This window comes from Suricata suricatta, chromosome 2, assembly GCF_006229205.1.
Source record: "Suricata suricatta isolate VVHF042 chromosome 2, meerkat_22Aug2017_6uvM2_HiC, whole genome shotgun sequence".
In the NCBI taxonomy this organism is placed as follows: Eukaryota; Metazoa; Chordata; class Mammalia; order Carnivora; family Herpestidae; genus Suricata; species Suricata suricatta.
Genome location: NC_043701.1, coordinates 117,641,395 through 117,658,996, shown reverse-complemented (window position 1 = coordinate 117,658,996; position 17,602 = coordinate 117,641,395). Strand labels below are relative to the sequence as shown.

The following is a 17,602-nucleotide window of genomic DNA, read 5'->3' as shown; positions in this document are numbered from 1 at the left end:
GACTGTAGCCCCAAAATGTGTACAGTGTGCTATAAAAAGCAATGCTGTGGTAGTAGCTGTAGTGATTTCTTCCACACCCTGCCAGAGGCCGGCAAACTGAAGTAGGAGAGGAACCCGTCTTTTAAAGGCCTTCAGTTATTTACCGCCTTAGGTTTGTGGCTACTCAGTTTGAGGCCAGATTATAAAAAAAAAAATATATATATATATATATATATATATATATATATCCACTTTGCATTCAGTTAGGGGGTAAATCTAGTGAATACATTTCCAGAAAAAAAGGGGGTCGCTGTACTTGGTACGGTTAGCAGCTATACAACATAACTGGAAAATCATATGCCTCCCCCCGCTGAAATATCAAATTATCAAAAATTATCTTGTACCATTAAGGTTTTAAGTGTCCTTTGAGATGAAAAAAAAAAGAAGACAATTTATAGGAACATATTGAATTCATGTGACTCTGTAAATGTGACTCTCAGTAGGTTTTGGAACTCATGTACAAAAATATTGGTGTTGTGCTCCTTCTGACCTCAAGGAGTGACAACTTAGGGGTGTAGAAGGATTTATTTCCACCCCGTTAGTTCAAGATGCTCTCATTAAATTAATTGGCACTCTTGAAAAGAGCAGGAGAAAGCATGCATGCAAATGTTTTATATACTTACCCCTTGCCTAGAAACTCAAGATCAAAAGCCTGTACCACCCTCATTGCCAAGAATGAGTGCTTTCAGGTTCATGTACTTGTTCATGTTCTAAAGGTCATAATTTATAAAGGATGCCTTTTGTTGTTGTTGCTGTTGTTCATGGACGGTTATCTGTCAAGCAGAGGAAGTGATATTTTAATTTTTAGTTTTGCTTACTGTTGAAAATCTCTTACCTCTTATTAAAGGCTACAGGGTTTTTCATATTTACAACTCAGAAGTCAACTCTATTGTGAACATAAAAACAAAGCTCCATTTGATCATAAAAGATAATTATCCCAACCTCTTTGCAAAAAGAGGTGTTTATAATCAGTTAATTAGTGAGTGTCCAATTTACATTGTGCAGGGAATTTGTTGTATCACAGCAAATACTAAAGACTATTTCTGATGATTTTCGTCCTTTGTTTTTAATAGCCAGTGAGAAGAAGATGACCTGGGAAGTAAGATAATTAACAGATTGAATATTAGGCTCAAATGTGCCTCCCCCAACTACCCCAAAAAACACAGGGTATAATAATTATTCTAAAATAAGTAAATTTAAATATACAAATCAGCTATCTTAATAAGCATTATTTTGAAGAAATAAATGATATGCAATCCTCCATAAGAGATAAAATGGTGAGGAAACAAAATGGTCAGCTCTCAAGGGACCAGATTTATTAATTTGGCTCTGCCTGGTAAGTAGATTAATGTAAGGTAAAGTCAGTACCTAGCTGCAGTTTCAGTATCATGGCAGTTCCGCAACGTGAAGTCAGGGCCATCCTTTTGTAAGTCACCACAGTATTTCCAGTGCCTAGCACTGAGTCATAAAAATGGACAAACTTGATAAATATTTGTTTAATGAGTGACCCTGGACAAGTAACAATGCACTCATATCGCCAAATTATAAACAGAAAAAGGATGCCTATAAATTAATTTGAAAAAAACCCTTCAGGAAAAGCCATTGTTTTCCGTCTATAGGAACATCTAATTTTATGCATTGTTCTTGTAGAGTATTATGGGGAAGACATTCCTTAATCCTCTTACATTAGTAAAACTAGAAGACCACATCCAAGGTGATCTCACAGTTTGTATTTGAGATGTGCTCATCAAATCATTTTGCTAAGTATAGAAAGAATTTTCAGTTGCAACAGACACATTAAAAACTTTATTTTTAAAAAAGGAGCAACCACAAAACAAACAAAAATGTCATCATCTTCTACACCTGTTTCAGATAATGGCACTTTTTATAAAATTGCCTGTCCTTGTTTTCAAGGTTCAAAATCACCTCATACCACTGGAAGTATCTTTGGCTAACACTTTGACCATTACTCTTGTCTCCAGAAGGCGTAATTTCAGACTATTTGCTCTTGTTGAATGGCCTTCAGCTGATACCCTGAAGATTAATATTGTACAGGAATTCTGCCAGTTTCCTCGGGGGCACCATTGTGCAGAGACAATGATGGAATTAAGAAGGTGGAAGGTTGACAGTGGCTAACGGGTTGTGTGATAGGAAGAGATGGGGCGGGTCTAGTAACTGTGTCCCTAACCTGGTTTCAGTGGAGGCTCTAAACCCTTCACTGTGTTTTACAGGATATGAATGATTATCCTCCAGTATTTAGCAAACGAATCTACAAAGGGATGGTGGCTCCAGATGCTGTCAAGGGCACACCTATCACCACCGTTTATGCTGAAGACGCGGACCCTCCTGTAAGTAGAAGACGTTGATTAATACTCTGAGCTGTAGTGAAGAAAACCTTGCACACTCACAAATGATGTGGTTTCTGGGACAGCACGTCAGGGTTGAGTTCCACTCTCCTCCCAGGCGTTTTGTGTGCTCTGGCCTGTTGCACTCACAGGCACACACCATATTGCAAACAATTATTGTTGAACACAGACAGGTAAGCATATGCTTCTCGTTTTGCTGGAGTTCAAAGTTTATGATTCACCAGTTTATTTAGCACTGATAATAAATATATGTGGAAAGAACTCTGGATTTGGAATCAGCATCGTTTGGGTTCTTTATTTAGAACAGTGGAAGCTATGTTTTAGTTACCATTTTATTCAATGTATTTTCTACTTTATTCATATATGGCTGTTTTAGTAGCAAACAAACCCTAGATGAATGCGTGACATAATACTTATATTGAATGTGTTAATTTGGGTAAATTAAAATATTACTATTGCTCTTAGAACATATTTAGTACATTCTTTTTTATCCAGAATTTTACCTCTTTTGAGATGTCCCAAATTGCCTTCCAAAATAGAGGGTTTTCAATGAAAACCTTATTATAGAAGATGGGAAGTAAACGTTCCTTAATGTTATTATTTAACTGTATTTAATACATATAGCATATAGAAATAATAGTACCCATATAAAAATGTTTTCTCTAAATAATTTGAGTACTTTATAAAAATTAATTATTTATTCTCATAATACCCAAATGATAAATATTTTTAAATGTTTTACTTTGAGGGAGCTTCCACTATTAGGCAGTGGTTGATATATTCTAGAAAAATACTAGAAATATTGAATAAGCCATTTTAGAAAAAATAAGAAAATAGAAGACAACCAGAGTTTTACAGTGATTTAGAAGTTCTGCTTTATATTGCTTATATAAATAGTATTTGTATAATCCTATCTATTTAATAAAAGGTGAATGGCAGTCATAACATATTTCAACTTCAACTGTGACAGGCCATATAAAGTCTTTTGTGACCATAAGGTCTTCGAAAATAATAATGTTAACATGAAAGCAATGGCCTTTCACTCAGAAGCTCCTTTTCTTGACTGTGTTAAAATGTCTTTGAAACTGATTTATTGCATTTTGGGAAATATGGTAGGTGAAATTTCAGAGAGGTAAGCACACCAGTACAGATTCTGAATGTAACTTTGGTTCTTTTTCTGCTTTTTAAGTAAACTGTCAGAGGCAGAAAATTCTTTGAAATTAGGAATCCACATTCAATTCTATTCAAGCCATGTGTTTTGAACACCAACCCCACACTGATTATTGTGCTAACCCCTTTTTGCTCTCCAGCCCTGACAGTCTTATAGGAAAAACTGAACTGCACATAAAAATGATAGCTGTACTAAATGAGGATGAAGAAGACCAGAATCTTAAAATGCTCATATTTCTGAGAATTTCATACTAGCACAGAATTTAAGGTAGAGTTAAGATTGATGGTATTAATGATGAAGACTAATGTAGGGGTGCTGATCATCTAAGTGAGACAGACCTCACCGTCTTAGTAGGAACCACAAAATCCTCATTTCACCTTTGGCACCTGCCACCATGTTCACTGATTTGACACTCAAGTCACCCCACTGATGTGCCAGAAGTTGTCTTGGTCTATTATCTGTTCTGTAAAGAAACACTATACTTACCTAAGATATCCAGAGAGAAGACCCTTTTTTTTTTTTACACCCTAAAGCCCTTTTATGGAAATTCAAGTTCCATATTCTTTTAAGAAGTTCTTAGGTTTGCATTTCCCATAGTAGCTCTTAACACTTAATATCGAATGCTGGCTTTTCAGTAGATGAAAGGCAGATGCCAGTCATTCACTTGAAATGTTGACCATATTTATTTCAGTTAGTGAATATATATTTTATCATACTCAGGCTTTTTTATTAAGCTCTTTATTTTAATTTCAGCATAGTTAGCATATGGTGTTATATTAGTTTCAAGCATACAGTATAGTGATTCAACAATTCTATACATTCTTCAGGGCTTATCACAACAAGTGTACTCCTTAATCCCCATCACCTCTTTCCCCCATCCCCCAACTTACCCTCTGGTGACCATCAGTCTGTTCTCTATAGTTAAGAATCTGTTTTCGGTTTCTCTCTATCATTTTTCTTTGTTCATTTGTTTCTTAAATTTCACATGAGTGAAATCATACAGTATTTGTCTTTCTCTGACTGACATATTTCACTTAGCATTATACTCTCTAGTTCCAAACATGTCATGGCAAATTGCAAGATTTCATTCTTTTTTTGTCGCTGAGTAATATTTCATTATATATCTATTATCTATTACATATTATATGTATACACACTACATCTTCTTTATCTATCCATCTATTGATAGATACTAGGGATGCTCCCATAATTGAGCTACTGTAAACAATGGTACAATGAACATAGGGCTACCTATATCCCTTCGGATTAGTGTTTTTGTATTTTGACAGTAAACACCCATTAGTGTGATTGCTGGGTAGTATGATATTTCTAGTTTTAAGCTTTTGAGACATGTCAATACTGTTTTCCAGAGCGAGTGCACCAGTTTGCATTTCCACCAACAGTTCATGACGGTTCCTTTTTCTCCACATCCTCGCCAGCACCTGTTGTTTCTTGTGTTTTTGACTTTAGCTAGTCTGACAGGTTATCAGACTCCATGTTGCTCCTTGACACACCAGCAGTCTTTGGCCTACCTCGTACTCATCACTGAGTTTTCTAATCATTGCTGCCAGTTGGGAATCCCTTAAATCAGCATGGTTACCATTGGGCTGCACCCGCATCAATCAGAAATAAGGCTCAATTCTATGAAAAATTTCAGATGATGAATCTTATATTGCACAGGTTTCAAAAATATTATGATTGATTTTTACTCTTGTTATTTTATGTTGGTGCCATAAATACAGAATAAATATTTTTGGGATGAGCTTGATGAGCGTCTCCTACTTTGTTGCTATCACAAATATTTAGTGATGAGAAGATACCATTCAGGGCTCCATGGAGACACTTCACGTATTGAATGGTCTCCCTTCCAAACTAGGAGCTAAAGTCCTTGAGGATGGAAATCAAACCTCAACTCCAGTTTGCTTTCCCATGTCCAACTTGATGCTTGATGCTTAGTGGTCTGTTAGGAAACATTTGTTAAATAATTGAATAAATGAATACATTCACAGTTATTTCTATCCTCTTCAGAACTGACAATGTGTGCCAAGTATTCAGAAAGTGAGTTACTTGTGACCTGGGGGACAAGTGCACTTCTCTGCAAGCCCTAGTCTGGCTATCGGAGGGCTGTGAGGTTATGGTGGTTGGTGTGTGCAGTGTCACACACCACTTCTGTACTGGGCATTGTTACTACTGAGCGGTAATTATTTTCACCTGGAGAGGCTGGCCACATCTTCTTTGAGGCATCATGTGTCTTCTGAATGAAGTGAGAACCACCCATTTTCACCTAGAAAATAGCAACAACAAAATCCTTTGAAGTATCAGACGGAGAAACTGGATAAGGTCTTAGAGCCAGAGAGAACATTGTTGCTGAATATAAATTAAGAATTATAAAATGCACGTTGTGCAGAACTAGAGTGCTCTAGAGGGAAGGGTGTTTTTTCCCACTGAATTAAAGCTGTTAGGACTTTATTTTCTGCCTTGTTTTTGTGACAGCTTTGGCATTATGTAGTTCACCAGAGATGTGAATAGGGAATGACTGATCATTTTGGATATTAAAAATTGCTAACCTTTTCTTTCTGCTCACCAGAGACTTCTCACTCCAGACTTTGACAAAACAAAACTGCAAGTGTAATTTTCATTTGCATATTTTATTCTTTCTGAAGCTGCAAGCCAAACCCTGGGATCCAGGGGTTCTCTTTGTGGGCAGGGCAAATGCCTGATGGAGTAATGTCCCTTGTGAGCATGTGGATGTGGAAAAGTTGGCATAAATAAATGAAGTTTACATTATTGCTAATTTCCAAGAAAGTATGAGGAACCCACAGAGGATTTTTTCATCATTGTTATAGTACTCTTTCCAGTTAATATATTTTAGGAATTTATCAGATTTCTGTTTAAAGCAGTGATTGGGAACATGTTCAATATTAGCAATTGTGATAAACTTTATTTGCTTATATTGGTGTGGGAATTACTGAGACATTGAAGACTTCTCTTTTCAGGTATGGATGTTCATTTATGAAACAAATATGCTCCATAAGAGAAATCTTGAAAGTTCTCAATAGTAATTGGCTTTAAAAATCAGTTGAGTAGGTTTTTTTTTTCTTTTTCTCTTTCTTTTTTTTTTTTTGTCAGAAATAATTTTGGGGCACCTGCATGGCTCAGTCGGTTAAGCATATTACTTCAGCTCAGGTCATGATCTCATGGTTAATGAGTCCAAGCCTCATGTTGGCCTCTGTGCTGACAGCTCAGAGCCTGCTTGGGTTTAGCTCTCTCTCTCTTACTGCCTCTCCCCCATGCTCTCTCTCTCTCAAAATCTCTCAAAATAAATAAGTAAAAAATTTTGAAAAGGAAATAATTTTTATAAAGGGACAATAATCACAAATGTAGGGTACTTTTTCCCTCTATTGAGATTTTGAGAGCTCTCCTAGCCATTTAGAGTTCAGACAACCTGCCTGGGGAATTATGCTTAAATTGTTTTTTACAGGTGGCTTTAACATCCTTCCCAATCATTCAAGTGTTGTTGGTCTCTAGAAAGTAAAAAAGAAATGCCCAGGTCTCCTCTTCTGTGATACATGCCTTGTGTTTTACTGAATCAACATGATATCACCAAATAATGCCAAGTAATGATGGCTAATTATCTTCTCTAACTGCTTACCCCTCCCATTAGGCGCTCTGCTGTGGTCTGCCAGCAGAGGGTCACACAGTAGAACCAAGGTAACACTTACCTCTCTCCATGATTGTTTTGTGGGCAAGAGTTAAAATCATTCAGGGCCATGAGTTTGAGATAATATGTTTGCCCCTGTGTAACACGGTGTTTGGTATTATTTTCCACTGATGTCTCTGCAGATCTGATTTTCATCACTCACCACATCCTGGCCATGTTGTTATGCTATATTGATTTAGATTACTGCTAGCAAAGTAGCAAAGACTGTTGTCAAAGCTCAGTGCCTACTAACCACGTTGGCTTACCCTAGAGCATGAGGAGGAGTGCACAGAGCTCAGTGGGTTTTTTTTTTCCCTTCACATCAAATCTGTCAGGGAATAGTTATCAAAAACTGTTTTCACAAAGCATGTCAGCTTGTGAAAATTGAGTTGATGTAGCCTCAACCTGCATCCCTCTGGTCTCAAATACTTAATTAGAAAGAAAGCACACAGAGAGACAGTTGGGACTTGATCTTTAAAATGACAATGAGCTATAATTAGATTTGAGAGTGTAAATGAGTACAAAAGGGAAGGTTTTATGAGAAAGTTTATACATGATTAATGTCTGGAAAAGGCTTATCTAATGTTTTAAGAATCTGTGTCATTTTCTTTTTGTGGCTTATTGATTCCTTTCAAGAACAATTACATTGTTAGCATTACTTGAGATCAATATTAGATTTAACTTTTCAGATGTAAATATAGCTCTTCTAATTAAAAACCTGACATTTTTCTCTTGTTATAAATGGCAACATCTGTGAAGCTTGGGGGGCGTAATTTTGGCTTTTACAAAAGTGTTACCCAGTGATACATCTGATTTATACCATATTTTAAAATGAGAATAAACCTCATGGGTTTAGGATACCAGGATGCATCAGCAAGAGGTTTCCGAAGGAATTGAGTGAAATATAGCAAATCCTCTGTGGCTTACCCAGAAGCCTCCCTCATGGGTGGAAATTGTATGCTGTATTGTAAAGTTATTGCCAGAGGACATGGGAATAGATCCTCTGGAAGAGTGTCTTGGCTTCCATGTTCTGGATTCTTGGCTTTCATGCCCTCAAAGCCAAGCCACAAAGCTGCATGGAGGGACAGGTATCTCTTTGAGTTCCTGCTTTCAATTCTTCTGGATGTACACCAGAAATAGGATTGTGGGGTGATAAGGTAGTTCTCTTTTTAATTTTTAGAGGGATACCCCATGCTGTTTTCCATACAGGTGGCACCGGTTTACATTCCTACCAATACTGTACCAGGGGTCACATTTTTTTGCATCTCTCCTAACATTTGTTTTCTATTGGATTCTTTGGCTACTAGCCATCCTAACATATGTGAGGTGACAGCTCATTGAGGTTTTGATTGTCATTTCCCAGACAATGAGTGATGTTGAGTGAGCATCCTTCCATGTGTCGTTAGCCATCTGTATGTCTTCATTGGAGAAATGTTTTTTCAAGTTCTTTGACAATTTTTTTCACCAAATTATTTGTCTTGTTGTTGTTGTTCTAAAGACCTATCACACAACGTTGAACATATAATTAACACTACTGTATTGTACACTTAAAACTATGTTTAAAAAGTAGATCTCATATTAAGTGCTCTTACCACAATAAAAATAAATACATAAATAAAAGGACTAGGGAACCTGGGTGGCTCAGTTGGTAAAGCATCCACATCCTGATTTTGGCTCAGGTCATGATCTCACAGTTCACAGGATCAAGCTCCACATTGGGCTCTGCTCTGAGCATTAAGCCAACTTGGGATTCTCTCTCTCTCCCTTTCTTTCTGTCCCTCCTCCACTTGCTCTCTATCTCTCAAAATAAATAAATAATTTTAAAAAATCATGCTTATGGGGTACCTGAGTGGCTCAGTTGGTTAATTGTATGACTTAAAAAATTTTTAAATTTTTTTTTATTTACTTTTGAGAGACAGAAAGAGACAGTATGAGCAGGGGAGAGTCATAGAGAGAGGAAGACACAGAATCAGAAGCAGGCTCCAGGCTCTGAGCTGTCACCACAGAGCCTGACACAGAGCTTGAACCCATGAACCATGAGGTCATGACCTGAGCCGAAGCCAGACTCTTAACCGACTGAGCCACCCAGGTGCCCCAATTGTGTAACTCCTGATTTCAGTTCAGGTCATGATATTATGGTGTGTGAGATGGATCCCTGAGTCAGGTTTGTGCTGACAGCATGGAGCCTGCTTGGGATTCTCTCTGTCTGCCCCTCCCCTGCTCACGCGTGCATGCTCTCTCTCAAAATAAATAAATAAATTTTAAAAAATAACAAAATAGCACTCTGTTGGATTGGTATGAGGGTTATATGATAGGATTTGTGTGGAACAATTTGTGTCATACAGTGAATATTCAGTAACTATTATCTGTCATTGTTATGTTCTCCCTGGTCTTTTTCAGGCTTTGTGTCTCCGATAGTTGCCTTCTATACTTATTGTCTACATTCTCATACCTTCTCTCTTTCCTTTTTGCCTGCACTCTGAGAAATCCTGTAAAGGTCACAGGTCCAGTCAACCGAGCACGGGTTGGGGGATGTGTAAGGTAATGGACAGTGGAGAAGGAGCAGGCCTCTGTGACAACTTTTTCCCAGCTTGATCTCTTCCTGGGTTTTTTTTGCAATGCACATGCCTGAGCTGAGTGCTCTTAAGTCTAGGTTCTGATTGACCAGACCAGTGTTCCAGCCACATGTGATGGCATTTCCGGCTTTAACACTGGCTCTCCCAGCATGATAATGGAGGACTCTCACCCCCATTCTCTCCCCTGCTTCAAGCAGACTTGGCTGTAAAGTCAGAGAGTCTCAAAGCATTCAGGGAAATCTCAGTGTCAGGAATATTATCAGCCACACTGGGGACTAACACATCGGAGAGATTCCCATACAGCCATGATCATTATTAAGTGTGAAATATCTTCAGAACTTCTAGCACAGCAGGATTTTATGAGCACACAGCAATGAGAATGAAATGTGAGGATGTAATACTCAGTGAAAATAGTAAGAAAAAGAAAATAGTGCCATTATATAAAGTCTTTTTTAAAAAGTAAAACTGCATACAATACATAACAATTAGGTCTTCTCCCCAAAATGCTGCAGAGTAAACTGTACCAAACTATTACTAGTTTCTTATAACAAAGATTTGTATTCTTACTCATAGATCTCAGAAGCAGTTAGGGGTTGGCCAACCTTGCTGTTAGGCTAAGGTGGCCTCATGTCTGTCGCACGTGCCTCTTCCTTCAGGGGTCCATGCCCAAGGTAGCCTGCTCTGTCCACAGTGACGATGGGACCACAGAAGAATTTGCCCAACTGACACGGCCACAGGTCAAGCCACTGGTTGCGTATCTGTCTTTCACATTCCATTGACCAAAGCAAGTCCTACAGCCAAGGCAGAATCAATGGACCAGGAAGTGGAGGGAAAAGGAGTGGATATTTACTGAACAATAGTACGATGTACCACAACTGTTCAGTTAAAAGATTCTCCTTAATTTCATTAAACTGATTGCCTTGAAGAAGATGTAGGAGTAAGGTATGAGGATAAAAGACATAAAGAAATGAGAATAGGAGGCAACTGGGTGGTTCAGTCAGTTGAGCATCTGACTCTTGATTTCAGCTCAGGTCATGATCCCACAGATTTCATTAAATCGAGCCCCATGTCAACCTCTGTGCTGACAGTGAAGAGCCTACTTGGGATTCTCTCTCTTTCTCAAAATAAATAAATAACTGTTAAAAAATGAGATGTAAGTATGCCTCTTGTTTTATGGATGGCAATGTTTCATAAACTGTGGGTTACACTTAATTTAAATCTCTGTCCTTGTGTCCCAAACAAAATAGAAATCCATCAATATTTATTACATGTATGTATATCCAAAGTTAATTAAGAGTACTGTATTAGGTATTAAGGATTAAAACTGTCATGTTCCCTAGCCTAAGAATTTCAAACTCAAAGAGTTAGAAATCAGGTAAATAGAAATGACAGACCATAAATCTCTAAAAAAATGTCTTTAGGGTACTGTGAAATTAGACAAAAGGGAAGCTGACTTCTGGAAAGTCAAGGAAGTTTCTGGGAAAAGTGGCTGAAAGCTGAAGTCTGAAGGCTCAAGTCGGAGGGCTTAATATTTTTATAATTCCCAAAAACCAAAAGGACATTATTGTGTCAGGAGTTTAAAAAGATAAACCCGCGTTAGAATCTGTGGGGTCTGCTTGCTCATGAAGATAGTGCCAAAATTTCTTGTTTCGTCCTAAGCAAAACAGGATTTTCAGGCAGAGGGGACAGGATCACTAATTATTAGCTCTCGGTCAGATTCTCTCCAATTATTAAATTCCTTTGTTTTTATGAGTATGCTTCTATGAGGAAAGTTGAATGTGTGCCCATTGTTCTTTTTATAAATTTAAAAATATATCTAAGTGAAAACATTTTACAGGGAATGAATTATTTGTTATTTATTTGATGTCTTTAGGGAATTGAGTTGTTTACCTGTGAAAGGCATATTTTCCCAAAGATTCAGAGGTAAATAACCCTGAAGCAAATACTTCTTAGGATCTTTGGTAGTTATGTTCAGGCCGCATCTGTAGAAACTGAACCCTGTGCACTGTGTGACCTCTGTCAGGTCACGACATCTGGCACAAGGAAGTTGGCGGTACACGTGTGGACTCACTACATTGTCAACAGATACAGTCACTGGAGGTGTAGGAGAGAGGGGCAGGGGAGGGAGGAGAAAACCACACCTGGAGAGAGTGACCTGCGCTTTTTCCCAGTGTCTTGCAAGGATACCTTAGCCTTTGGTCAGATAACACTGCAAAAGCCATTATGATCACAAAGCAGGACCCAAACCGCTTGAGAGTAATACCTACTGCTAAATCAGACTTGGGAGGTTTTGTGAATTACACCATTACAAAATACATCACATTAGTTGCTTTCAAAGACAAGGGGAAAAAGACTTTTGGAAACCACATCAGGGAGAAGAATCTTTGTATACCTGAAAACAAATTACTTCATGTTTGTGTGTAATGGTAATAACAGGTTTAGTATTCCCTGATTTAATGTGATTGCCATTATTAAGAAGAAAATTATGTAGGTCTGAATAAGTAATTTCTTGATAATTATGTATGTAAGAAAAATTACTAAATTAAGATATCCCCTGATATTAAGAACTTAATTATTTTGGCCCATTATAGTCTCATTGAAATTCCCTATGTTTGCAAGTTTGGAACATCTTTCATACAGACCTGCAATTACCTTCTGTAGTAATTAATTACATTCTTACCATCATTAAGTCAAAACATATTGTGTTTAATGCTCACTATAAGAATGGAAGTCAAAAGTAAAAATGAACTGGGTAATAAAGAAGGTAATTGAAATCTCAGGATTCTATTTTCTTGAGATAAATTTACATTTACTCTGCCACATTAATTAGACCCACTCGGTCGTATATAAATGTTTTTGATGTAAAAAAAAATCTAACATCAACATCATCATGACAGGACTTTTTTTTTTCTTTTTTGTTGTCTGTCACGTTCCCATCATCTAGAAAAAATGCCTGGTTCAGATTATCACTGTATCACCCTATTGCTCTCTATGTGCTAAAGAAATGGCTCTGCCACTACTATCTCACACTAATATTTACTGAGCCTGACACCGTCAAATTTAGTAGATAGAAGGACATCACAAAGTCGAAATGCCTTTCATGTTTTGGAATCCACACTCAATTTAAATAAGTCACATACTACCTCAAATCATATTTGGAAAGGAGCCTAGTACATGAACAAATCAATTAATTCATTTATTAATAGATGTCACTAAGTCATGTCCTTCCTGAGGACAATTGGGGTTGGCAAACGTCCTGAGTTCCTTCAAAGCTATTGACAATTGTCACTAGAGGTTGGCATTTTTGTTTAGCCAGGAGAAATGATATTGTACTGCCCTCACTTGACTTCTTTCAACCTCATTGCCATGTAAGAATAATAAGACCATTTCTCTGAACTGTTATTTGGGTTTAATGAAGAATGAAAGCACTTAGCCAATGTCAGGCGCAGAGATGTTTGTTGATATTTCGTTCTCCTCATCCTTGCTTTCAGGGAGACAGGAAAGATGGTGAACAGTACCTCTGGTGTGATACGGTGCTGACATCCCAGCATTTATACACCTAAGGATATCACTTCCTGAGCCCATGAAGTCATTCTAAAGTCATCTGTGAATTGTATAATTTGAGAGTAAAATTTTCATGAAAACACCATGCTAACTGGGTCTCTACAAGACCACCCCCCCAATAAATATGTATATACTTTAAGAAAGTTTTTTGTAACCAAAAATTAGTAAGGTATTTTGTTTAAATAGATATCTTTAAGTTATGTCACTTCATAATGATACATCTCTACTTTCACCTCCTTGAGTTGAAGATAAAGGATCCACAATCTTGGCACATACATTACATTTTAGCTTTTCATTTTCATACCCAAATGATACACCAGGTCAGATAATCTGAGTACATGTTCAAGGTACATCTTCATATGCTGTGCAGTGAGGTATGAAGTCCACTTTAATCCTGAAAATGTGTCATCTAGTGCTAGCGCCTTCATGTGCTAGTGCCCATGCTTCCTATGAGCCGTTACAGAAATGTTAGTAGGCAGTTGTGTTCATCTGAGCACCTTTTGTCCCCCTCACCCCAGTTAGGAACTCTGTCAGTACATCTGTCTTTCTCATCATTGCCTGTCACCTTGAGAGATAAATATTAGCTATAGACGAGAATCTATGGACAGATATTAGTGGGCTTTAAATTCAAAACAACAACTTATCCACTTTCTTTTATTTTTAAACATTTTATTTTATTTTATTTTATTTATGTTTATTTATTTATTTTAAGAGAGAGAGTCCCAAGCAGGCTCTGTGCTGTCAGTGCAGAACCTGACACAGGGCTTGATCCCATGAACCATGAGACCATGACTTGACCCAAAACCAAGAGTTGGATTCTTAACTGGCTGAGCCACCCAGGTGCCCCAACTTAGCTACTTTCTAAGGTAAGCAAACGCTTAGAGGTCTTCCAAACCATACACAAAATTACCTATGGAAATCTGATTCTCACAATTATAAAAAAATATTACTCAGAAATCTCAATCCTTTTCAACAGTTGGTAATCTCACTATATAACTCAGATTTGGCACATTATGAAATGTAGACAGTCTGAGAAAACATCATCTGTATCTTAATAATATAAGCCATATGAGCGCCTCTTTACTAGAAAACTCCAGAGGATCATGTCATCATTTTAAAGGATAAGCTTAACAACAGAAAGTATTAACTTTTATTACATGACTAACAGAATATACGGACTAGGGCTGGGGAGTAGGGAAAAGATGTTGCTTTATATTCAGCCAGTTCAGCAAAAGTAAATGAATAAAAATTTTTAAAAAAGAAAAGAAAGAACTTTCATCATGATAGTTTCATTTCTCCAGTACTGTACTCAGGGATCTTCTTTGAACGAACATTTCTTCTCATCCTGTTTTATTACTTTGGGAGCTATGTTTTCATAGGTTCTATTATCATCTCTTTTGTGTCTTTCTCCACCCCCACCTTCAAAAGAAATCACTGATATAATCTCTGTTTCCTTTCTGCTCTCAAAAAATGTGCATGTGGCCACTGCAAGCAGGGACACAGGTGACATTTCAACCACAGTGGGGGTTCCATACACAGCCACGCATCGTGTCCATGTAAGGGATGTCCCTAGATTTGGGGATCGTGGCCATTCTGGATACATATATGCATAAGTATTGATCATTTTAAGTATTCACTTAAATTATTTTTGAGGTCTTGATGTAAGGCAAAAAATCATCTGCTCAAATGGAGCTCACTATCAAGGGACAGAGATATGCTGCAAACCCATGGTCTAGTAAATAAATCATATAATTCAGACAAGGATACATAGTCTAGAAAATATAGAGCTAAGGGTTGACCCAAGTGGATTCTGGAAGGGTGTGATGGAGGAGGGGTCACCTGAGACCTGGATGTTGGGAGGAATCAGCCTCACAAGAATGATGTGGCAGAGTGAACAACAGAAAAATATTGAGGTAGATGTGAGCGTGGTGTTGTATGAGGCCCATCTTGTTGAATTACTTTTGATGATCATCAGGAATGTAGGGTATGAGATGAATTCTATCTCTTCCAGTCATTGTCCTTCTAATAACCTCAGGACTCAGCTGTGTCCTGTCAGTAGACATGTTGAATGAACGAATGAATTCCACATATAATGAATTAATCCCTTTGTTGTAAACATGAGCAAAATGATGGGTATTAGGGAATAGGCAATTTATAACATTTTAAATTTCTGATATTTTATATAATTTTTAAATTTAAATTTACATAATGTTTAATTTCAGTGGTCTATGGGATGCCAAGTCAAAGTTTTCAGCACCCACTGAATGACTAAGCTCCCACTAATGTTTCTTTTATGAACATTTTGCTTAGAGAAATATATCCCTCTAAAGGAGAATGTGTCACTTATTTGTAAATTCCGGGAAAAAAGTCTAAAACCCTTGTGGTGAATGGAAGTGACATTAAGAAGGACTGCTATACCAGCACCTCATTAGTCTTTCCAAATCATGGTTGTCTGAAATCATCCTTGCTCCAATAGACAGATAAGGTCAGCTGGATTTATAGAAATCACTGTCACAGTAAGTGAGGAGGCTTCAAAAACGCTGTCCTGTTATGCTTTTCACATGTCCTCAGTTTCCATAAAATTTTAAGAAAGAACTCATTGTATTTACCCTTCAAGAGACTCCAAGAGGAGTCTGGTAAGAAACTCTATATTTGGACCATTATCTGCTGAGAAGAGAATCTTTGCAGACAGTTTTACCACCTTCCTATTAATTAATGTTTATGTCTTGGCTAATTTACTTTTTGCAATTTCTTTTTAATAATGCCTTTTTGTGGTACCTAGGTAAATAGGGCAAATTCCAAATTCATTTAAATGGTCTTCTTTTTAAAAAATTTCTAACATTCATTTTTGAGAGAGAGAGAGAGAGAGAAAGAGAGAGAGAGAACATCAGTGGAGGAGGGACATAGAGAGAGGGAGACAGAATCTGAAGCAGGTTCCAGGCTCCAAACTGTCAGCATGGAACTCAATATGGGGCTTGAACTCACAAGCCATGAGATTGTGACCTGAGCCAGCCAAAGTGGGATGCTTAACATGCAAACATATTATGAGATTACCCACTACATCTGACATAAATCATGTTGGGTCAAAGTTTACCTTAGAGTCTCCTATTTGACATTTTACATTGCCTGAAATGTCAAAATATATTCTACTTCATGACATTAAAATATCTGTTCTAAGGAAGAGACATTGTAGTTTAGTTAACTAACTAAAGAATAAAACTAAATGGATTCCACTATGTGGCTATATAAAGTATTTGTCTTCCTTGGTAGTGACCTAAAACCATAGATAATTTATTTCTTTTGAATCCGTAGTTTGAATATGTTTATGAACAACTATGATAAGTAAGGGCATGGAGACAGAAAGACAAGAAAATAATCCCTCAGATAATACAAACACATAACTATCCTAACAAAAGGAGGTTTGGGGGTAAAACATTGGTCTTTACATTTATGAAGACTTATCTTGCCTTGAGAAGGAGGACTCTGTTTCATCACAGAGGCCAAGATGAACTTGGCTTTCAGCACATGTTTTGCTTAGGAAGAGCCTTTCTAATTGTCAGTCCCGAAATGCCAGGCTGGGTCTTAACAGCATGAATGAACCAACTATGGCCAAAATCTTTTTTTTAATGTCTTATTTATTTTTGAGAGAGAGAGAGAGAGAGAATGAACGAACACTGTGGTGGGGGGGGGGCAAAAAGAGAGGGAGACTTAGAATCCAAAGGCAGGCTCCAGGCTCTGAGCTAGCTGCCAGCACAGAGCTTGATGCGGGGCTTGAACCCACGAACTGTGAGATCATGACCTAAGCCGAAGTCAGACGCTTAACTGATTGAGCCACCCAGGAGCCCTGGCCAAAATATATTAAAACTTTATTTGAATGCCATGGTTTAGTGGTGGTAGTGTCTAAAGGTGGGGAGCTGTGGTGCTTTGGTAGCACGTGTGATAGAGGGAACAATTAAAATATCTCTTGTGGGTTAACAATGCCATTGGAAAGCCACACTCTCTTTATGTGGTAGTAATCCATAGAGAAATCATAGAACAAAAAGTTCATTGACATAGCTAACATACAATGTATACTTTCATATTTCATACACATTTATCTGTAGTGATTCTCTAGGAAGGGGCTGGTGTTCTGAATAGCAAACAGTTCAGGCATGTAAAAGATAACACTCCATAAAACCAGTGTTTT

General features: G+C 37.5%; 1 protein-coding gene across 1 annotated transcript in view; it reads left to right on the top strand.

The window, feature by feature from the left end:
• PCDH15 (protocadherin related 15) overlaps positions 1–17,602 on the top strand; it is a 697,494-nt gene that overhangs the window by 530,804 nt on the left and 149,088 nt on the right. Inside the window, exon 21 of the mRNA XM_029919519.1 lies at positions 2,271–2,387. Coding sequence (XP_029775379.1) covers positions 2,271–2,387 — 117 coding nt within the window. The remainder of the gene's footprint in view (positions 1–2,270; positions 2,388–17,602) is intronic.